The following is a 24,165-nucleotide window of genomic DNA, read 5'->3' on the forward strand; positions in this document are numbered from 1 at the left end:
CAAGTGGTTATCAGACTTTCACTTCTTTCTGTTAGGGACCTTACCAATACGCTAAAAGCTCCAGAGCTGATGGAATGCGTTAGGCAAGGCCCTTTAAACCTGTCCCACACCAGGCTGGGTCCCACCCAGTCCCATACCTAGGCGGGCCCGCACTTAGGACCGTAACATTTTCCTTCCCTTTTCTCCTTAACCCCTCAATGAGATTGTGATTCTGGTCAGCTGGACAGTGGCAACCCTAGCTGTTCGTCCAGTTTTCTGACTGATTGGCTTGTGCGGGTCACTACACGAGTTGCAAGAACCTTCAACCAGTTTGCTTGTTGCAATCTATGTTTTGTTCTTTAAATTATTTTTACTTGCTATGTTTTATTTTCTTTTGTTTCAATCATGCACAACATTTCTGTTATTTTGAGAGCTTCATGCCATTTGGCAATAAATTATATATTTTTTGAAAAATATTTTCAAAATAAATAAAAAGGGGTTTTGCTTTGTGGAAAATGGGTTTTCCAAAGTGGTTTTAAAGAACTTATGGAGATTAAGGGGCCATTTGGATTCGCGGATTTTAGAATCCGGGTTTTTAGTTTGAAAACGGTGTAAAAGAGGGTTCATGATCAAGCTACTGTATGCTGTCCTGACAATGTTTCTTGGATTTTAAGCGAGAAATTCAGCTTTTAAAAATCTCTCCTGCGTCCTGAGATTTCTAAAACCTAGAAATATGGGAGGATCTGCTACTCTTTTGCTGACGGAAAGAAGGGCTAGAAGTAAAAAATGACGGCTAGTCCACTTCTTCTCTCGTCTTTTAGCTACAATTTTGAAGAAATCCCAGGTTCTAAAATCCGCGTATCCAAACGGCCCTAAAAGTTTAGTGCCACATTTGAAGTTGAGTTGGGTGGAAAGGAGCTTATAAAGCACCTATCACTCTTAGCTTCTGCTTTATTAAGAGCAAGTTTTGCATGGTGGATCATAGAGCAGTGGATTCTCGTTTGTACACGCGCTGGCTCGCACGCACACGCCCAGCCGAGGGAGTGGGCTCTAGGGTGCTAGAGGTGCATAGTGATGTTTTTTTTTTTTGAAAGACACTGCAATTTGCACGTACAAATCATCATGAGGCACCTTAAAATTTTTCTAGAGTGGATCTAGACCGTTGATCATGATCGGGGTTGAACCTGATCGATTGGTGCGATCATCGTGTTTGTATGGTGATCGGATGACACCGATCATGAATGGGTCCTATCTTGACCACAATATCATGCCCCGATACGTGTCAATGGTCAGTACGCCAATTCTAAGCCTATGAGGCTGCTCTTATGCAACAGTCAGTACGCCAAATGCCTTCTGCGATGGTCCCTAGCAAATCCCTTATTTCATTTATATTAAACTTTATAATACCTTCGTAATTCCCTTAGTAAATAAATAAATAAAATTCTACAATCTTGAAAGACTATTATTCTGATTTGGTTTGTATAGGGATGCTATTTGTCTTGAAAAATTAGCGTAGTGATAAATCCACCCCCTTTGATTACTTGGGACATCCAGCAGCATTGTATCAATGACTGCAGAGGGGCTGATGTACTTCACGTCAGAAGGATTCAATAGGGCTGATTACCACGTACACTGCTGGGTGTCCCAAGTAATAAAAAGGGGCGGATATATCACTTCCCAAAAATTAACTCAAAAGTCAGGGCTTAGAGAAAAGTAGAGCATGGAACTCTTGCCTCCTATAATATAGTCATCATTTGCAACAAAAAAAAATAAAAAAAAATAAAAGAACAAAAATGAGAGGGTATAAACATAACTTTCTTCCCTAGATAAAGAGTTCTTTTTTTTAAAGTAATATTTATGCTTAAGCTTATTAATTTTTTTTAATTTATATCCTTGATATACTTCCACTCATTCAAAAAGTACCCATACATGGCACAATGTTGAAGTTTTCAACCTAATTAGGCTCAACTTGTAGAATGATTCCCTTAGCATTTTTTTACTTCTCCAAAGGAGGGGTCATTGGCCCAACAACAATAATAAGAGAACAAGGTGTTTTGTCTTCATTCCTCCAAAGTTAGAGGGTTGCTGTGTAACTTAATAGCTAAGCAATGAGATCCAGATGGATAGGTTAAAATTTGATAATTTAAAGTTTAGGAGCAAATACTCAAAAACCCATGGCATAGAAATGGGATACAGATTGACAGCCACATATTATCAGTGACTTTAACAGATTGGCACTGAGATTGGTTCTGCAAAGGGTTCTTACTTTACCAGAATGTTCAGATAGATACAGAATACAGATGCATATAGACTGGTGCACAAAGGGAACATAAAACAATAGGCATGACTTCTACAAGAGTTTCAAGTTTGGGGTAACCTCATTGGGAAAAGCTGGTGTATTTTCTTTCCTGCTGCCCACAGTTTTTGCTGTCCTGTATCCCCAGAAGTGAAGAAAACCAAATTAGCATCATATCCAATTTTACCCTGACTTATGAGATTTCCTCTCTCAACATTATAAATAGATATTTTCATTGATCCTTGCCCTGGTGTAGCTACAGCCATTCCATTGTCTATAAATGTTGGCTTATAGATTTGGTAGCATGTTTTCACATTGGATTCAACATGGCCTTGAAGCTTTTGGACAGGTTCTGTGAAGTTTCTAATATCATAGAGAAGCAATGTTGGATCTTTACTGGCAGATAAAAGTAGAAACTCCTTTGATGGACACCACTCGACTGTGTTGACACCGGTAGAACGGTTAGAATTAATGGTGAGAGTACAAGGTTGTGGCACCCTTGTGTCGAGGACACAGATACAACCATCCGCCCCACAATCCGCAAGGATTTCTTCTGTATCTCTGTGAATTTCCAATGGCCATAGGAGATAAGAATAAACCAAGGACTACTATCTTACGCTAACAATTGAACATAACAGAATTGCCTGCAGTTATCTACTAAAAGTCCTTATACAGTAACCATAATCAAGTGACTGAGGAAAAAGAAAAGCATGATTTAGATGAATAAATTAAATGTTGCACATAAATAAGGAGGCAGGCCATTTTAACTGATTATCTAAAGAATGTTTTAACCAATTATTTAACCCATACGCAAATGCCACAATTGTGTCGATACAGAATCATGATCCTCATATGATGATATAACTGCTCCACTTAACTGTGTTTACTGACAACACATAGATTCTTGACCTCCTTTCCTTCATAAGAATTAAAGCACCCATAACAACCTATATGACTCCTCCTTTAGTCGTGTGTTCGAACCCGTTAGAGTCTAAGGTACCCAAAGATATAATATTCTTATTCAAATTTGTAACATGTCGAAAATCCATCAACAACCTCAATAACCCATCATACACCCTGATTTTAATTATTCCTAAACCAAGTCTTATGGGCATGCTATTCCCCATCAAGATCGTACTACCATTAATTTTCTAGTAGGTGAAGAACCTATCCCTACTCGACCCATGTAGTTGGAGAAAACCAATCTTGAGAGCAACCACTCGCGCTCACAAAAAGAACCACTTCAACATTACTACAATTATCCTCATCCTCAAGCACAACGTCAATACTTGACAACTGACATGGTCTTATTATACTCGTTCAGATGATAAAAGATTAAAATATTTCCTTTCATCCTTTGAGTGTACAATTGTTGTAGGAGATACAACAGGTTCTTGAGTGATTTCATCATGTAGAGGCTTTCAAGCTTCTTCCAAAGCTTTTCCGCACAATTCTCATTCATGACATTATACATCACAACATTGGCAAGACATACGCAGATCGCACTCACAACCCTTAAATCAAAATCTTAACAATCAAGATCCTTCATATCCTCAGGTTCCTTTGACTTTACTTTCAACGTCTTGGGTGGACCCTGCTAAATCAGCAGATTTCGACCCTTGACTTGCCATAATCCAAAGTTACTTTTCCATCGAACTACTCCACCTTGAACTATTGGGAGTTCCACGTGAAAGAAACGATCCCACATAGGAAGTTCACCCTGATGTGGATGGACTTATAAGGGCTTGGGCACCCTCCCAATAATGGCTAGCTTTTAAGGGTGAGGTCTACCTATGTCCCAACATGAACCACGTGTTTAAACCTCTCACAGCCATCACAAACCTTAACATCACTCTGATACCAATTTGTTGGAAATTATTGATCTATGTTTTGATGAAAATAAAAAGTACAATGGAGAAATCAACAATGACACACAAGAACACATGAGAATTTACATGATTCGGAAATGGTGCCTACGTCCACGGGTGAGATGGTCATTGATTGGTGCCAAAGCTCAAGTATAAAACCTAAAAGATTAGAACAACGAGTGCTTGGGTATTGTCAGTGAGAACAAGGCATGCATCTTAGAGCAGAGTACATTATTGAAAAGAAGTAAGAAGCAAAACCAACTATCTAAGCATCGAAAAAAGGGCAAAGCTACAAAAAGAGTTCGAAAGGAAGTTTAGGAAAAATGAACTATTCATGGGGCAGAAATTTAGTGTGAAGTGGCTCAAAGGTGATAAGATACTCCACAACATGGTGAGTTAAAAAAGACAACACTTTCTAGATATTGTAGTGGGTGGTGAGGAAATAGTATGCAATGTACCAAGTTATCTCATCTGTACTCCATTACAAAAGTCACCTAATTGGTCGAACACTACCAGTTTGAACCCCAATCCATAGCCAACCTTCGGATTTATTATAGCCTATAATTGCATCAATCAGATCATCTTAACAATCTAATTAGCATCTTGATCAATGATCTCTTGAATTGATTCTTTTGATGTCCTCTTTAATTATTGAAGATGAACCCCCTAGCATTCCAAACCCAGCAACCACCCATCAAGTTCCAAAAGGAAAAAACTAATACTTCCTTAAATTCCTTTGTGTTGAACTTGTCAATAATATAATATGAATTCCTGAAGTTTTAGGGGGGGTTTCTTCTATTAATATGACTTAGGAACCAATACACTAACACGACCTGTTCAAGGTCAGCATCATAGATGCGAGAAGCATCCCTCCCCAACTTTTGAGCGTCACTCTACCAGTTTGAACCCCAATCCATAGCCAACCTTTGGATTTATTATAGCCTATAATTGCATCAATCAGATCATCTTAACAATCTAATTAGCGTCTTGATCAATGATCTCTTGAATTGATTCTTTTGAGGTCCTCTTTAATTATTGAAGATGAACCCCAAGCATTCCAAACCCAGCAACCACCCATCAAGTTCCAAAAGGAAAAAACTTATACTTCCTTAAATTCCTTTGTGTTGAACTTGTCAATAATATAATATGAATTCCTGAAGTTTTAGGGGGGGTTTCTTCTATTAATATGACTTTGGAACCAATACACTAACACCTGTTCAAGGTCAGCATCATAGATGCGAGAAGCATCCCTCCCCAACTTTTGAGCGTCACTCTACCAGTTTGAACCCCAATCCATAGCCAACCTTTGGATTTATTATAGCCTATAATTGCATCAATCAGATCATCTTAACAATCTAATTAGCATCTTGATCAATGATCTCTTGAATTGATTCTTTTGAGGTCCTCTTTAATTATTGACGATGAACCCCCAGCATTCCAAACCCAGCAACCACCCATCAAGTTCCAAAAGGAAAAAAACTTATACTTCCTTAAATTCCTTTGTGTTGAACTTGTCAATAATATAATAAGAATTCCTGAACTTTTAGGGGGGCTTTCTTCTATAAATATGACTTTGGAACCAATACACTAACTAGACCTGTTCAAAGCATCATAGATGCGAGAAGCATCCCTCCCCAACTTTTGAGCGTTAAAAGTTCCTTTTGATTCTTTCACTTCCCTATTTACCTATACAACCAAATAGTTGCCGATCCAATTAAAGAGTTGTTACAAATAATGAAGAAACTGCTAGATTCAGTCAGAAGCAACGTCATAATAAAGGGCGAGTTGATACTGAATTATTGATCGGTTTTTGAAGATAAATGCAACATAAACCAGAAAGAAAATCTAAGAAGCAGTTTATAGATGCTGGAGAATTCATCATGGTGAAATATATCAATTTAAAATCTATACAAATAACCATTTCAAGGTTACATTCAACTCCAATGATCAGAGCCACTAATGCAAAATCCAAGAGAAGTCAAGATATTACGTTTGAAGTAATCGATCTAGAATTATTGAAAGAACTGGAATACAATGAGAAACTAGCTAGAAAGGAATCCCCAACTCCAAGAGAAGTCATTTTGAATACCCTAAGAAAGCGGATACAGTCCACTTCGAAAGTTAATGGCTCTATGGAATCCCCCAGTAGCCCAATGGGTAAGAAATCATTTCAGGAAGCCTCTGCACCTCTATTCAACTCCCCCCAATTCTTGGAGGCTTTGGAAGAGGAGAGGCGCCTTCGTCGGGCTCATTGGGAAGAAGGAAAGGTAGCGGAGATTAGGAGGTTGGAAAAGATTAAGGAGTGTTCGCAGGAAGATCTTGTGTCTCGTGATTCGCTAAACCAGGAGGTCAGTCAATTAGTCAGAGAACGTTTATGCAAGGAAGAGAACGTCAAAGGAAAACGAATACTGGTGGAAAATAATTTACCGTCGATGGAGGACCGAGTGAATCCATCGGAGACCTTTGAAGATATGTTATCAATTGGAGATGTATTCGGACTAGGATACGAGGAAAACTACGAAGCAACTAAAGCAATGGTTTGAATCCATGGTAGAAAGGGACCTGAGAGAGAAAAAGGAAAAAGAGATTATAAAGAAGAAGAATGAAGGGGAGACATGTAATTAGTGTGTTTTAAGAAGCTTTAAGAGGTTTTTTTTAGTATAAGTCCAACTTAGTAGATGAACTATTCAACTGTCTCCGTAGTGTTCCTCATAAGTTTCAAGAGGTTGCTGGTAAGGACATTGGTTTTTGGAGAGGATGGTACTTTTGACGGAAGGGTCCCGTTTTGATTGGGAGTAAGGTTGCCTGGATGATGGATATTCTGTTTATTGGGGTCATTAAAATCCCTTTGGAATGACAAAGTGAGCAAACTAAACGATGGAGATCCTCGCTAGGCTTGAGTGACTTTTGGTCGTTTGCTTTATGGGGCATTTTTCTATGGATTGTCATCTAGTTAAACTGACCGACCGATAAAATATTCTAAGAAAAAGAACAGGAGTGTATGAAGCAAGGTATATTTTCATCAAGCTTATTAGTAATGACAGGAGTCCAGTTGCTTTGATAGCTCTAGATTATTCCCATCAGAGGCCTATGAAGTTAAAGGATAAACAGTTTATTAGCTCGATAGAAAAGTGGTAGTTTTTTTCATTGACCTTTCTAGTAGAACTGACAAGAAGGGCTAAGTAGTATTATTATTTTTTGGTTTAACGGCATGTATTTCGGAAGGCTTCACTCTTTATGGTTCAGGAGTATTCCCTTGAACAGATGTTTTGTTAATGTAAGATGGGCCGCTGGTCTCCACTGTAACTCTTACACCTACATATATAAATTTTTATTGTCACCTTTTTAAAAAAAAACTAATGCAAAATGAATACAAGATGGTGTCGAACTAAGCAGGACATAAGTGGACATTTACAACCTATTATATTAATGTTTTGGTCAAGTAGTTTCTTTGTATATTCAGAGAAAATAAATAATAAAATGGCGATGTGGAACAAGAAATGATATTAATTCACAAACAAATACCAAGCAAATGTGGAAGCCAAGATATTGTATTCAACTTGAAAGAAAAATAACTACTAAACAGATATAAATAATCTTACACAAACATGAACTTCCAGTGATTCAAACAAACATGGGGAGGGTGAAAATGACCTGAAACAGACACCTCTGATAGCACCCAAATGGTGACCAGAAAGACTCCTTTGAGTTACAAGCTCCCCTGCCATTGTGACTCTGCAAATGCCCACCGAAGAGTCCTTAGAAGCCGTGGCAATCAAGCCATTGAACTGATCCATACCGAAAATACCATTGGAATGCAAACTCCTTGATTCAGCAACAACATGGGGTGACCGAGAGGACGAAGAACGCAAAATCTGAGGCCTTCGTCTCATAGTGCCCCACACAACAATTGCCCCATCGTTGGAGCTAGAAACGAGTAACATTGGATTATCCTTAACAAACATCACTCCAGAAACCCAACTCTTACTTCCCTTCCAACACATGATAGGCCCTTGAGTTTGTTTCTGGGTTTCATAAGAATCATCCCCTTCTTCATCTTCCTTCCCAACTTTGTAAATAGAAATGAACCCACCATGCCCACCCGCGGCAACCAAGAAACTTCTTCTGTCAATGGGTTTTGAAACATCAATAGTGTAAATCCTTTTAAGGAAAGGATCATGTAGAGTCTTACCCAATACCTTAAAACCCGAAATAGGCGAATCCAAAGTTAAATTGGAAGGAAGGCTAGGGTTTTCAAGGTCTGGGGAAGCCCAACAGTTATACTTGAAAATAGGGTCTTGGATTGTGTCTTCTTCTTTAGGGTTTTCTTCTTCTTGTTCTTCTTCATCAGATGGTGTTGGGCGTTTTCGGGTACTGCGGCGGACAGGGAGGGAGGAGTTGGGAAGAGATTGAGAGGGTTTTGAGTTGGGTTTTGGATTGGGTTTTGATTTGGGTTTGGGATTTGGGGGTAAGCATTCAAGAATTCCAAGCTTTTCAAAGAATTTTTGGTTTCTACGGATGTTTTCTAGGCGCAAACGTTCGTAATCTGGGGTGTTGGTGTTGGCGTTGGTGTTGGTTTTGTTGGGGAGAAGAAAAGAGTCTATGGAGGATTGCTTCATCTTAAACACTAATGAGACCATGTATGTATGTGGAGTGAAATATTTATATTGTTCTGTGAATAAAATGGTGGGAAACGAAAAGTAATTGGAAAGATTTGGCAACTGTTGTATATGGTTTAGTGAAGAAAATGGCGGGAAATTCGAGAAATTAAATAGAGTGGGTGGCCCGTGGAAGGAAAGGGGGCTAATATCTCACTTCCCATTTTTGAACCCTTGGTCATCATATGGTGGGCCCAACTATCCCTTGCAAAGGCTGGTTCATCTCTGTCCCAACCAAGTGAGTGGCAGGTGCAACTCGGGTCGATGTTTGGGAATTCGGGTTGAGCTTTTACTTTAAAATTGGGTCGGGTTCGGGCTGATTCGTATTCATTTTTTACCAAAAGCTAAAACCAACCTGACCCAAGCTACAACCCTAAGTGCCCATTCACTTTTCGGTGAATGGCTGAGATTAAAAAACGACTATTGGACTCCAATTTAGGCCCTGTTTGTTTAAGATTATGAAAACTGATTATGAGTGCCCAACTGATTACTGGACTCAAATTTCCATTTAAATTTGACTCCATTACTCAGTTTAGCACTCACAATAGGTTGTCATAATTTTAAACGAACAGGGCCTTCAACATAATTTTGAGTCTATAATCGGTTTGGCACTCACAATCGGTTGTCATAATCTTAAACGAACAGGGACTTAGTATGAAATCCACTCATTCTTATTGTTGAGGAAAGTTGCCTTATTTTCCTCCCACCAACGTGTTGCTTGGGTGGGAAGGCATAAGCAAGAGAATAGAAAGTGCCTTTTTTAGGTTTTTGGGAAAGCCTAAAGCATACTAGGCAAGAGATGTCTCTCTTTGTGGGTGTTCTTGGGGTGTGTCGGCTACCTCAAGGAAAAGAGAAGAGAGAGAAGAGAAGGGAAGAGAGAGAGAGAAGAAAGTTTTTTCTTTGGGTTTTTTTCTTGGGTACTTTCTCTTGGGTTTTTCTCGGGTTATCTCTTGGGTATGATCTTGAGTTTGAGAAGTGAGGAAAGGGTTGCGGGTTTTGGGTTAAATCCATTGTAATCCTTGTATATTGTTTTCTCATAGTGGAAGATCGTATTTCTCGCCCGTCGAGTAAGCTTGGCCGAACCACGTAAAATCTTGGTGTTCATCTTGTGGCTTGACTTGTTTATTTTATCTTATCCGTTTAATTTGTGCACGATCGGATCGGACTGCCCGACGGATTTTCTCAACGAGTGGTATCAGAGCTCAGGTGCAGCGATCGTCGAGGCCGGGTGGAGTGATCGTGGGTGTTGTGGTTGGATCGCGGTTAGAGCGGTCTTTGGGAGTGGAAAGATTGTCCAAGAAGATTCTTGTTTGAGATGGAGCGCTACACCGAGAAGTGCGAAGTAATCTGAGATGACGGTAAAATCAAGTTCTACTCAGTTCAACATCGACAAATTTGACGGAAAAGGGGGTTTCACCATATGGCAGATGAGGGTGAAGGACATCCTAGTTCAACAAGGCTTGGCGAAGGCGTTGAAGGGAAATGATGGGAAGGCGGAGAAGATGACGGGTGCCGAGTGGGAAGACATAGAGTCAAAGGCGGTCAGCACGATTCGACTATGTCTTGCAGATAGCGTTATGTTTAACGTTATGGAATAGGAAGATGCTCCTAAATTATGGGAGAAGTTGGAAAAGCTTTACATGTCAAAAAGCTTGGCCAACCGGTTGTATCTGAAGTGGCAATTGTACGGGTTGAAGATGCAGGAAGGTGGAGATCTTCTGGAACACATTACGGTGTTCAACGGGCTTGTGGATCAACTCTAGAAGGTTGATGAAAAATTGAAGGAAGAAGACAATGCCCTTTTGCTTCTTACTTCACTTCGTGATTCGTATGACAACCTGGTGACAACTTTACTTTATGGCAATGACACAATAAAGTTACAGGAAGTCACGGCATCGCTTCTATCGAATAAGATACGAAAGAAACATGTTCTTGGTGTAAGTGAAGAGCACGGGTTGGTTGTTCATTGTGGGAATCAAAGAGGAAGGTCGTCTAACAGGGGATCTAGAAAAGGCAGGTCAAGATCCAGGGTCGGCGGAAAGGGTGTGCAATGTTACCGTTGCAAGGAATATGGCTACATCAAGCGGGATTGTCCAAAGCGAGTTGACCGGGTGGACAATGGTACTACGAATGCTGTGGTAGCGGTAACAGATGAGCACGACGAAGAGTTTGGAGATGTTCTCATAGTCTCCATAGGTAATCACACTTCTCCTCATGATGGGTGGATTTTAGATTCAGGGTGCTCTGTTTATGTATGCTCCAGGAGGGAATATTTTGATACGTTCTAGGAGACAAGGGCGGGTGTAGTGTCCTTGGGTGACGGGTCTACTTATGACGTCACTGGAGTTGGGACGGTAAAGATCAAAATGTTTGATGGAGTGGTTCGTACTTTGGGTGGTGTGGCGTATGTCCCAAAGATGCGAATGAATCTAGTATCTCTTTGCCGATTGGACTCCAGGGGTTGCAGGATTTCAGCTGCATGTGGAGCCATGAAAATCGCACGCGGTTGTATGGTTCTGATGAAAGATGAGAAGTGTGGTGGATTGTATCGTCTGGTTGGGGAAACGGTGACTAGTGTTCCTAAGATCTCGATGATTAGTTGGAAATAAGGTAATGGTGTACGCACACATAGAGTTTCTTTCGCAGTTGGTGCAGAAACATGTTTCTAGGTTGTAGACAATAGTGAGAGGATGACAGTACCTGCGTTTGGGAGGATGGATCGAGATCCCTCATCTCCAAGGTTGACTGGGTGAGTCAACGGGTTGGCAGCTATACATGTGCATTGGCCGTGTTGATCGAATCGAGTGGAGTCAAAACCAAGGTGATTCGAGGGTGTGTAGCTGGTACTTCAGAAGGTCAATAGTGGTTTGCGGTATAGCAGACCGGTTGCGACATCAATGGAAAATCTTCAGGTGGCTGGGAAATAAGCTAAGGTGGAGATTGTTGACGAAAGTTGCCTTATTTTCCTCCCACCAACGTGTTGCTTGGGTGGGAAGGCATAAGCAAGAATATAGAAAGTGCCTTTTTTAGGTTTCTGGGAAAACATAAAGCATAAGGCAAGAGATGCCTCTCTTTGTGGGTGTTCTTGGGGTGTGTCGGTTACCTCAAGGAAAAGAGAAAAGAGAGAGAGAGAGAGAAGAAAAAGAGAGAGAAGGGAAGAGAGAGAATAAAGTTTTTTCTTTGGGTTTTCTCTTGGGTACTTTCTCTTGGGCTTTCTCTTGGGTTTTTCTCGGGTTATCTCTTGGGTATGATCTCGGGTTTGAGAAGCGAGGAAAGGGTTGCGGGTTTTGGGTTGAATCCATTGTAATCCTTATATATTGTTTTCTCATAGTGGACGATCGTGTTTCTCGCCCGTGGAGTAGGCTTGGCCGAACCACGTAAAATCTTGGTGTTCATCTTGTGGCTTGACTTATTTATTTTTTCATTTCCGTTTAATCTGTGCACGATCGGATTGGACTGCCCGGCGGATTTTTCTCAACACTTATAATGTTGCATATTTCAAATATTCATTTTTAGGGATTTAGAGAGATGTAAGCTTATTTATATACAAGGCCTAATCATCTCCAAGTCCATTTGTTGGTCCTTAAAAAAACTACTCGGAGACAATTATTAGAGATAGCTTTGTTTAGGACCTTGAGTTTAAATGGTTTAATGGAGGTTTAATATACCAATAGGGATTAATTAGGATTGTAATTTAGAGGATTCTTTATGGGATTTCTCCTACTATCAAAATTCCAAAAAGCCTCCTATAGTAATCCTTTAATAGATGGAATGAGTTAAGGGTATACTAGAAAAATCAAGTGTCAACCTCAACACTGGCCGAGTGGCCAAATACTAAGGGCAAATGGTCATTTCACCTGAAGCCATCGCAACCATTGATCTTATCAACGATCAAGGGCTATGCAATGTGCTGATTTCAATTGCGCTTGATTATACCGACTGATATAAGCAACAATGACAATTTTATTCTCTAAAAAGGGGTAAAGTACCTTTTTTTATACTTGATTTTATATTAGTGGTTGATCATACTTGATTTTACGGGAATTAGCTCATCTGATTGGGCTATTGTCATTACACATCAGCCTAATTCGCTCTCTTTAACACATGCAAATCATGCAAAAATAGACAACTGCGGGAATTAACATGTCACCCCTATTCTATGCATGCAAGGGTAATTGAGTCCTTCCAATTGGGATACATGTGATACGGAGAGAGTGGATTAGGCTTCAAAAATTGGAGATTGACTAGTGGGACCTAATCCTAAGTTTAGCATTGCGGGGAAGCTTATAAAAACCATTGAGATCATATATCTCAAAGTTGAACATGGAGCAAATCCCATATGTTATATAACAGGCGGTCCGCGAAATGCATTCTGTGAAGTTCCCTAGCAAGAACCCTAGTAAGTAGTAATATAACATATGGGATTTGCTAGGCAATTTCGCAACTGACTTGTGTATGAGATAACAGCCACCTCAGATGAATTATATGAATAAGACAAAATCTGCTGAAAAGTGAGCCCATGTGGCTGTTCTCTCATTCAAAAAGTCAGCCGCAGCCTCCACCTCTTCCGATCTCCCCTCACACTAACAAATTCTCTCTTCTTGAAGAGAGAAAGTTCAAAGAAAGTTCAAAGAAAGAAGGACAAGCATCCTACTAGCCTCTTTAGACCCTCTCCTTCCTGCATTCTCCCTTCCCTTCAAAGGTTAGGATAAATCTTATTTGGAGAAGGCTCGAGTCGTAGCTTATCACTATATTTCCTTTTGTTGTTTGCCCTTGGTCTCATGGGGCTTGTTTTCTCCTTTTGGTTTGTTGTTTTTTTGTTCTTCCTGTCTCTGTTTCAGGGTTGTTCCCTTGCTCATTGTACATCTTTCTTTTTCAATATATTTTGGTGGGGGTCCGCCTGAACCCAGATTACCCATTAAAAAAAAAAAGTCAGCCGCAAAATTGCCAAGCAAATCCGTTATTTATATATAGTCACTCTTTTTGGCTTGTCCTTCTTTGAAAATAATTTTATGTTCAAGAGAAGTCAAAGAAAAGGATGGAATAACTATGAAATGAGGTAGAAATATCATACATACAAAACAGCTGGTAAAGGGTGTATAAATGTCCTATATTTAGATATATGGAGGGATGGATGAAGGGAAGGAAGATAGGAACAACCTTAAGAGTTAGAAGAGAGGGCAATGCAAACGAGGAGTTGGAACTGCAACAAGACGTTGGGCCTTTGGCGTTGAGAGGCCAAAATCATCGCTCATATCTAGCTCCCAAGGTTTCATACCATCAGGTAATTCCCAAGTAAAACAATGAAGAAATTGCGCCACCGCCAACTCCAAAGCATACAAACCCAATTGCATTCCCGGACACGAACGTCGGCCCGACCCAAAAGGTACAAGCTCAAAATAATTCCCTCTAAAATCAGGAGCTCCTTCTTTTTCGAACCTCGAAGGTTTGAATTTCTCAGCATCTTCCCATGCATCTTTATCCCTCCCTATGGCCCACGCGTTTATCATGACTCGGGTCCCAACTGGGACCGAGTAGCCACCGATCTCGCAGTCATCAGCCGTTTCGTGGAGCATGAGTGGAATCGGTGGGTGGAGTCGGAGAGTCTCTTTCGTTACGCATTTTAGGTATGGGAGGTTGTCAAGGTCACTCTCGTGGACTTTCCTGTCAAAACCCACAACTTGACCGAGTTCGCCTTGAACCTTTTTAAGTTCTTCGGGATTGTTCAGTAGCTCTGACATTGTCCATTCGATCACTGATGCTACTGTTTCTGTGCCACCGAACATCACGTCCTGCAAATTCCATTTGGGAATTAGAAGCATAGTATAGAAACACAAAAATTTGACTAGAATTCAAAGGATCGAGTCGAGTCAACTCGACCGACTCATCCACGACTCAGTAAAAAGAAGAGTTCATTGTACTATCAAGCTACATATATATTCCCTGTTTGGTTGCTTGTAGATGGCTGGGAGATTAGGAGATGAAGTCAAAGAGATTTACAAAAGCATCGAAGATGGAGAAAAGATTTGGAGGAAGATTTGTGAGTAGTGTTAGCGGAAGATGTAAGGTGTCGTTACCAAAATATAGGGCGGAAGAGAGAAAGGGAAGAAAGAGAAAAAGAATAATGATGTCTAGAAGTTGTTTGGTGGTCAAAGTGCAAAATAGCAACCAAACATGCTTTGGGCAGATCTCCGGAAGATCATCTTCCGATGATCTTTCCAAAATAAGCAACCAAACAGGTCAATGAAAAAACGCAATATATTTTAGGGATTTGCTAGTCAATTTCGCAGAAAGCCATTTCGAAAATTTTAGGGATTTCCTAGCAACCCAAAATCATATTAACTTAAAACCATTTGCATATACATTTTTCAGAGGTATCCATAGAAGCAATTACATATATGGTGTGTTTGGATTGTAGGAATCAAGAAATGGAATCCACATGGCATTCTAATCTTATTCTGATTCTCTCCGTAAATGGAATGTAATGCCTGATTCTTGTGTTTGGGTAAGAACATGAAAATCAAACGGAAATGATCTTGACGTAAGAAAAAAAGAAACGGAACGAGAAGACTTTCTGCCGTGGAAATGTGTCCTTAAATGAGGGAGAATAGAGATGGTTTAGGAACAGATCTGTGTGAAATCTGTTGAAAGCTTTCCCTTTCAAGAGAGAAATATTTTATTGGTGAGAGATTTTAGGTGGGAGAGATTTTAGGTGAGAGAGAAAGAGAGAGACGGTGGAATGAACAAATCCCACCTATTTTGGGGGGTATCCATCTCCACTCTTATTTCTCACAAATATTCCACCCCACGTTTCCTTTTACGCCACCAATGCCCATCCAAACACTAGAATCAGCAAAAAAGGAATGAAATACCGATTCCTATTTCCAATTCCCACAATCCAAACGCGCTCATAGGGTATCGATATAGTCACCCCCTTTTCTTCTCCCGGACACCCGCCCTAGTGTATTTAATTATGACTATTGTTTTTACAATGTAGGGGGTGATCGGGGGAAGAAAAGGGGATGAATATATCATTTCCCTCACATAAAATGTTGCAGCTTGCTAGGCAATTTCGCCCAAAGCCATTTGGCAGCTTATTTTTTCAGGATAAAACATCCACCTCATATCAGATTTGTCTTATTCATTTTATTCATGTGAGGTGGCAGTTCTGTCATTAAAAAGTGCACTGCAAAATGGCTTTCTGCGAAATTGCATAGCAAATCCCTAAAATATTATAATCACCAGACTAACATTTTATGCCTTTCTATTCTACAAGAATTGGATGAATCAACTTGGTATAGTAATAAGATTAGAAGACACAAAACTAACAGGAGTGGTTAGTAGTAGTACCCAGATGATTGCCTTGATGTTATCTCTTGTTAATCTGAAAGATTTTTGAAGATCATCCAAGCCAGCTTTATCTACACTCACTTCTTCAAGGAAGGCAATGAGTTCATCGATCATATCTTTATCTTCCTCTCTCTTCTCCTCTTGTTTCTCCATGTGATCATCTATAATTTTGTCGATAAATTTATCAAGTGATTCCCTAGTAATCTTCATCCTGTTATTGAACCCTTGTAGATCCAAAAACCCTAGCCAAGGGATGAAATCAGCAATATTAATGGCCCCCATAAGCTTAGAAGTTTCTTGTATGATGGACAAGTACTCCTTCTGCCCTTCTTCCGAGTCGGACCCGAATGCGGCTCGGTAAGTTATGGTCCTCATGAGCTCAAAAACGAGCTCTCCGATGTTAACAGGTGAGCCAGCCTGTTCAGAAACTGTTTGGAGAGTCGACTCGACCGAGTCACGGACGGAAGCCCATGACTCGGCCCGTTTCCGGCTGAAGAGCTTCATTACACAGACCTTGCACATAAGTAATATTATTCATCAGGCCAGTTATGGGAAGCAGCATGTAAGATTGTAATGATTTTTTCCCATATATATATAAAAACAAGGGCACAAACCTTGCACATTAGTAAGATTATTCATTGACAGCGAGAGGAAGCAATATGTAAGATTCCAATAATTTTATCTTATATAAGGAATGCTAGACTAACAGGGACAATTGCAAAAAAGGGAAGAAGGACGCCCCCATTGGTCAAATTCCATTTAAGATGGCAAAAAAAGGGTGAAAGGGTGCCCCCTTTGCACCTTCTTTTGCAAGGGCACCTGTGAATATGGCACTCCTCATCTATTATATAATATATCTGGTTTGCCAAACCCCAGATTTCCTATCCAAAAAAAAGAAGAAGATACAGACCTTGCGTATTTGGCGCCAGAACGGGCCGCAGTGGGCGAAGGCCATGTCGGCCCGATCATAGGTGAGATATTGCACAGCAATTGTCGCTGCCCGATTAGAGAAGACGTGGTCTTGGACTTGTAGGACCTCTCTAGCCATGTCCGGGGTACAAATGGCTAGGGTGTGGAGGACGCCGAGTCGGAGATAGACGAGTCCACCGTACTTTTGGGCGAGTTTCGCTAGGCCTCGGTGAGTCATTTGATCCATCATTAACAAGTTTCCGATGATCGGTAACCGTGTCGGGCCAGGCGGGAAAGGGAGCTTTCTCTTTCTCAAGAAAGCCCGAAATAAAAAGTGCAGAGAGAGTAATAAGAGAAGCAAAGGGAAGGGTTGAACAAGAGACAATAGAAAAGACTCCATGCGTAATTTTTTTTACTGCGTGAGCTTTTCCTTCTTTTTTTTCAAAAGGGGGAGTTGTATTTATAAGGTTTTGGATTGCAAGCTTTTCTATTAAAGGTGAGAGAAAATAAATATGTTTTGATTTTGTTTCCTTTTCTTATTGCCCTAAAAAGTAAAAAAAGTAAAGCACTGAGATCCTTCATATCCCTGCAGATTTTTCAAGGATTTCAGTCAGGGCAACGATTTTCTCACCCCCTGTAGGATAATGCACCCCTTTTACATGTATTGTGGGCAGACTTTAATGCTTTTTGTAGGGGTGCAACTCGGGTCGGGTTGGCCTACCCATTTTTCCAACCCAACCCGAGTTCCAACCCGGCGGGGTTCAACCCGAACCAACCTGAGGAGCAATTTCCTCAACCCGACCAAACCTGAGGAACAATTTCCTCAACCCGACCCAACATAACCCGACCCAACATAACCAACCCCACCCGATTTCCATATAGACCATCTAAATATGTTGGCCCCACTTGTACTTCTGCTGGCAGTATTTTTCCTCAGAAAATATGCACGCATGTCATATAATTCATCTAAGTAAGAGACTAATGGATCCAATATAGAAAGTCAGAAATTAGGTGCATAAATGTAGATTGAACACTACCAAGAGTGCAAGCGGTATTCTGCAATTTAAAATTTTAGAAGCAGTAGACAGGTCTATGTATGTGTAAATATATAATACACCATGTTCAAGTATAAAAAGATAAATAACGCCTTTCTCCAACAGCTTAAGCTTTTGGAGAAGTTGGTAAGTTAACATGGTATCAGAGCCAAAGATCTCGAGTTCAAACCTCCCGGATAGCAAAAATCCACATGCGATGGTCGGCCCAAAGTGGGACCACATGTGCCACGTGTTTGCCAAGTGAGCCACACATGCGGGGGAGCGTTAAAAGTATAAAAGATAAATAAAGCCTTTCCCCATCAGCTTAAGCTTTTGGAGTAACCGGTTGTTTAACAAGTATCAACCATTATGAAAAAGATAAAAAAAATACTTAGTAGAAAATGGTTGGGTTACAATTCGGGTCGGGTTGCCCGATACCCCAACCCGACCCGACCCGATTTTCGGTCGGGTTATAAATTCCCAACCCGCAACCCAACCCAACCTGAAAAAATTCAACCCAGCCCACCCAAAAATCGGGTTGAACCCGACCCGAGTTGCACCCAACCCCTAGCTTTTTGACGTCATATAAGGGGTGTGTTATCCTACAGTGGGGGTGAAGAAATCATCGCCCTTTCAGTTTTTGTGGGAATTTTAAACGTCGTCTATCCCAGGAATCAGGTATTGGAATTTAGAATCGGAATCAGATTCCATTTCTGCTTGATTCCGGCATTTAGTAAAATAAAGAAAGGTATCACCGTGTTGGAATTAGATGGAAAAAAGGCCGGAATCTGTTACCGACTTACCGGCCCCAAATGGGATATGCTGATTCCATTCTGATTGAAATGGAATTTTTATTAGAATTTTTTTGAAATAAAATATTTATTTCATATTTTTTCTCATTCCGTTCAAGGAAGAATCGGAATAGGAATCAGAATATAACATCAATTCCAATTCCTAATTCCGTTTTGGATTTTGGATTTTGTTTCGTTCTTGGGGATTTATTTGTCTCCGCAAATTTGCTCCATATTCCTACTTACCCATACCTTTACAAGAGAAATTATATGGTGCACGACCTTCAAGTCCCGTGTGGGCGGTACGACAAAAGTACCACCCTTGATATTTGATCCAACAGCAGCCTCTTAAAGAGTGTGTTCCCGATATCAAGGGCAGTACCTCCCAAATGGGACTTGATGCTCCTGCGCCATATAAAAGCTCTCTTTTTTTTTGAAGAAGGCAACAGAATATATATTTATATATATGAATAAGCAGAACCGAGATGGTCCTGTCGGAACAATGAGCAAATAAAATAGCAAGACAATGACTCAAGGGGGGAGATAGTCAAAACACTCCATTTCGGCCCGAGAAACACCACTTTTAGCCAGAGAGTCGGCTGCCACATTGGCCGATCTCCGGACATGCTGAAAGACCATGGAGTAGCCCTTTCCTCTATCCTCTATCTCCTCAAAGAAAGGCACAAATCTCCAAGGGGGAGAAGCATCTCCCGAAAGCCAGCGAATAACATTTACGGAATCGCCTTCGACTATCAGACTGTCGCACTCCAAGCGAGGCATGGAAAGAATCCCACTGTGAACGGCTCGAACCTCCGCCTCAGACGAGTCGGCAAATCCAAGAGGCCCTGAATAGGCCCAAATGACTTCCCCTTTGTGATTCCGACATAACCCCCCCACTCCAGCCGCCCCTGGGTTACCGATAGAGGAACCGTCAAAATTGAGCTTCAGAGACCCCGGTGGCGGGGGGGACCATGAGGGTCGAGATTGCACTTTGGTAACCGATTCCATGCATATGGTTGACCACCCTTCCCAAAGGGCATACGCAGAAACAAAACGAAAAAGAGGAAGTGAACGGGCCCAGGAGATGACCGCTGCTACCACCTGTATATAAATCCAATATGGGGACCTGACTTTCCCTTCAAAGACCCGCGCATTCCGCTCTTTCCACAAGAACCACCAGGAGGCTAAGAGACACATCTTCCACAAAATTCTACCTTTCCTCTTCCACGGAGCCCAGTCCCAACTCCTAATAAATTCGGCCATAGAATTGGAAGCAACCCAACTGACTCCAAATCTAGAAAAGAGCTGACCCCAAATATATGAAGCAACCTGGCAATGTATAAATAGGTGGTCGATGGATTCCCCGGCGGATAGACATAGGGGGCAGTGATCAACCAGCCACATTCCTCTTTTTCGTAAGAAATCTATCGTCTGAATTCGTCCCCTGCTAACCGACCACCCAAAAAAAGCAACTCTTGGGGGGCATGCGAGGCGCCAAACCGCGGAGGACGCATGCTCCATTAGAGTGGGGATCAGATGGAGATAAAAAGATTTAACAGAGAAAATCCCCGACGGATTCCAAATCCAAATACGACGATCTATGCCCGAAGACTTGATGAAGTAAGAGTTCAATAAGGAGATGAGGGCGTTGTAATCGCTTAACTCCCGGACAAAGAAGGCTCGACGAAACTTAGGAATCCACTCCACTTGCCCTTGGACCCGTTCGAAACATTCCGATACCCAAGCTTCTTTCTGAGAAGATACGATATATAAGTCAGGAAACAAAACTCGGAGAGAATGGGACGAACACCAAGGGTCCTGCCAAAACCGAATTCGATCCCCCCTATAGACTCTGAAGCGAACTCCAGGGGCAAAAACGGTCTTCAAACGCAATATGTCCCTCCATACCGTGATTCCTTTGATTTTGAAAGTATCAACAGAGTCCCAATTCCCATGAGATGAACCATACTTACTGTCAATGACCCGAACCCACAAAGAGGATTGTTCTTCTCCATATCTCCACAACCACTTACCCATAAGGGCCTGATTAAAGAGCTGGACTCTCCTGATACCCAAACCTCCTTTTTTAATTGGAGAACAGACTAAACTCCATTTAAGAAGGGAGACCCCTTTGGAAGTCCTTGAACCGCCCCACAGAAATCGTCTCTGAATTTGCTCGATGCTCTCAGCAACAGAAGCTGGACAATGAAAAAGGGATAGAAAATAAATCGGCATATTAGAGAGAACAGCCTTTATAAGCACCAATCTACCTCCTTTGGAAACCAAACGGCGCTTCCATGTGGCCAACCGACGCTCAATCCTTTGTATAATAGGAGTCCATAGGGTGTGTCTCGGACGGCCCACCCCGAGAGGGAGACCCAAATAGGTAGCGGGAAAGACATCTAGACCACACCCCATAATTCCGGCGAAGGATGAAGCCTCACTCTCAGATACATTAATCGCATACAACCGAGATTTACCAAAATTGGATCGTTGACCTGAGACCATCTCATAACACCGAAGCATGGCTTTCAGATTGAGAAGCTGGGAGAGGACCGGGGAACAGAACAGGAGGGTATCATCCGCAAACTGAAGCAGCGAGACTTCCACCTTATTGGTCCCAATTAGGAAACCTCTATATAGCCCCATATCACTTCCCTTTTTCAGTATACTGCATAAGGATTCGGCCACTATCAAGAAAAGAAATGGAGAGAGAGGATCGCCCTGCCGCAATCCTCTAGAGGATTTGAAGAATCCTTTTGCTGAGCCGTTAATTAGAACGGAAAACCATGCAGATGATAAGCAATTCCGGATCCACCCTCTCCACTTTTCCCCAAAACCCATACGACCCATAAGATAATCTAAAGCGGCCCAATCCACACGGTCATATGCTTTCTCCATATCAAGCTTACATAAGATGCCGCCTTCCCCTGACCGTCGGTAATAGTCAATTGCCTCATTTGCTGTTAAGGAACAATCAAGAATTTGACGCTTGCCTATAAAAGCACTCTGATTTACCGATATAATGGATGGAAGAACCACTTTGATACGGTCCGCCAGCACCTTCGCAAGCACCTTGTATAGGCTGCCCACCAAGCTAATCGGACGAAAATCTGATACTTTGGATGCTCCATCAATTTTTGGAATAAGGACTAGAAAAGTCGCCCCCGTCCCCTTGTCGAGAATAGCACCCTCAAAAAATTCTAGGAAGAAACGAATAAGATCCGATTTGACTGTGTCCCAACACGTCTGAAAGAAAGCCAAGCAAAATCCATCAGGGCCAGGGGCTTTATCCTGAGCTAGAGAGAATAGAGCGATTCGGATTTCCTCCTCAGAGAAGGGGATTTCCAATCCAGCAGAAGCTTCCAGGCTCAAAGTTGAGAAACAAATGTCTTGGGGTATTGGGCGAAGAAGTCCGTCAGCGGAGTACAAAGAACGGTAGAATGCAATAGTTTCCGCAATAATCCTCTCCCGGTCCGAGATAACAACCCCTTCCACCTCTAAAGATTCAATTCGGTTCCTTCGTCTGCGAGTACTGGCTATGGCATGGAAGAAGGCTGTATTTTTATCCCCCTCCATCAACCACTTGACTCGGGATTTTTGCCGCCATGAGATTTCTTCAAGCCTTAACAACTCTTTATGTTCTTGGATAAGCCTGCCTTGTTGCTCAAAATCCTCCGCCGTTGCCGATCCACTATCAGCCAATGAATGGATCTCCAACAATCGGTCCTCAAGGACCCTCTTCCTGCCGAGGGTAATCTCTTTCTGCTCCTTATCCCATGCTTTTAATTTCCCTTTGATAAACCTTAATTTTTTGCCAATGACGACATCACTGGGTCCCGAGAAGGCACAGTCCGCCCACCAACGGACTAATTGAGCCTCCAACAGGGGATTTTCCAGCCAAGCTAATTCAAATCGGAAGGGAGGGGGGCCCCAGGACTCCATTTTAGGGGACAAAAGAAGAGGGCAATGATCGGAGACAGAATGGGGTAATGCCTGCTGGTAAACTTCTGAGATACCTGCCAACCAGTCGCCCGATAAAAGAAACCTATCAAGCCGGCTCCGGTTCGTACCTCTTGCCCATGTGAAGGATGCACCGCCCAACGGTAAATCGACTAGTTCGTTGTTTGCGATAAAATCAGCAAAATTTCTCATACCTACAGTAATGCGCTGACCCCCAATTCGATCTCGTGAATCTAGAACTTCGTTGAAATCCCCCCCAATACACCAAGGAGCGGAACATAGGCCACGCCTCTGATTTAATTCTTCCCAAAAAGAACACTTGTCGGAAGGGGACAAAGGACCATAGACGCCTGTGAATAACCATTCTGATTGATCGTTACATTTGCGGAAGGCTACAGATAGTGAGAAGACCCCTCGCCAAACATCCGAGCTGGCCCACAAGACTGTATCCCATGCCACCAAGATACCCCCTGAAGCTCCTTTAGATGCTACGAAAGTAAAATTCCAATCAGAGTTGAACCCCATGCTACTCATATCTATGGAACTGATTTGTTCCATCTTAGTTTCCTGTAGACACACCACCTCGGGTCGCCGGTGTTTAACTATTGCTTTTATTTGAATTCGTTTCTCTCGAGAGCCCAAGCCATTGATATTCCAGGATAGAATCTTCATCAACAACTAGAGTGCGGTTAGATCCTCCCCTCCCCAACTCCAATTTTTCTTCCTTTTTTCGTACGCTTGAGACCACTGCTATGCGAGCCAGAGTCATAATTGATATCTGAATGAAGCCGTATCAATTCTCTCTCCGTACGTTTCAGATTTGCGTCGGATATAGGTGCAGGAGATGACACTACATCGACCTCCCTCAATTCTGCCGCCTTTATGTTGGATCGGTAATCTTCAGCCGGACCCGGATAAACTAGGCCCAAGTGGGAGCTGATAGACACTGTATGATCCACCATCAATTCAATCACCTGATGGATAGTAACTGGGCCTGATTCAACCCGAGAAGAAGAGAGTGATGGGGCACAAAGCAGGGGCTGGAGGACTGCCTTGCTACACCATCTTGGAGAAGGAGGATGGGAGTAGTTGCCGATTGAAACCTGGACCAGGGAACAAAAGGGCCGCCCCCTAGGGGTACAGTAGAATAAAGAACTCATATCACCCCAGCAACGATTGTCAAATAGCACCACCCTATGTCCCACCCGGCACTGAAGGGAAAAACAGTCTTCTCTAGGTAAAAAGAAACATCTGCTGGTGGGATTTATTGTCTTAGGTCCTCTCAATTGGCTGACCCCAGTCTCCTCTGCTGTCGCA

At 41.9% G+C, this 24,165-nt stretch overlaps 2 protein-coding genes across 2 annotated transcripts; both read right to left on the bottom strand.

The window, feature by feature from the left end:
• Window positions 1-2,140: 2,140 nt before the first annotated feature.
• On the bottom strand, window positions 2,141-8,783 carry LOC143864434 (uncharacterized). Its single transcript, XM_077375368.1, has 2 exons — window positions 7,798-8,783; window positions 2,141-2,836 (listed from the first exon to the last, which is right to left on the bottom strand). Exons 1-2 carry the CDS (start codon window positions 8,781-8,783, stop codon window positions 2,341-2,343), a joined length of 1,482 nt encoding a protein of 493 aa, XP_077231483.1. The 3' UTR covers window positions 2,141-2,340.
• A 5,050-nt stretch (window positions 8,784-13,833) lies between these two features.
• Window positions 13,834-17,468, bottom strand: LOC143864335 (cytochrome P450 84A1-like). Its single transcript, XM_077375257.1, has 3 exons — window positions 17,062-17,468; window positions 16,152-16,664; window positions 13,834-14,593 (listed from the first exon to the last, which is right to left on the bottom strand). Exons 1-3 carry the CDS (start codon window positions 17,458-17,460, stop codon window positions 13,970-13,972), a joined length of 1,536 nt encoding a protein of 511 aa, XP_077231372.1. The 5' UTR covers window positions 17,461-17,468; the 3' UTR covers window positions 13,834-13,969.
• Between the last annotated feature and the right edge of the window lie 6,697 nt (window positions 17,469-24,165).

The sequence above is a fragment of the Tasmannia lanceolata genome, unplaced genomic scaffold (assembly GCF_043159265.1).
Source record: "Tasmannia lanceolata isolate RefF3 unplaced genomic scaffold, GAP_Taslan_0.1 ptg000048l, whole genome shotgun sequence".
Lineage (NCBI taxonomy): Eukaryota > Viridiplantae > Streptophyta > Magnoliopsida > Canellales > Winteraceae > Tasmannia > Tasmannia lanceolata.

Bases quoted from the DNA above. Each gene is read 5' to 3' on its own strand.
- LOC143864434 (XM_077375368.1), bottom strand. From the start codon at position 8,783: ATGGTCTCATTAGTGTTTAAGATGAAGCAATCCTCCATAGACTCTTTT. The intron at 2,837-7,797 runs GTCATTTTCACC...GGAAATTCACAG, and splicing joins ATCAGAGGTGTCTGTTTCAG to AGATACAGAAGAAATCCTTG.
- LOC143864335 (XM_077375257.1), bottom strand. From the start codon at position 17,460: ATGGAGTCTTTTCTATTGTCTCTTGTTCAACCCTTCCCTTTGCTTCTC. The intron at 16,665-17,061 runs GTCTGTATCTTC...CTTATGTGCAAG, and splicing joins TCTGGCGCCAAATACGCAAG to GTCTGTGTAATGAAGCTCTT. The intron at 14,594-16,151 runs GTACTACTACTA...TGGAATTTGCAG, and splicing joins ACATCAAGGCAATCATCTGG to GACGTGATGTTCGGTGGCAC.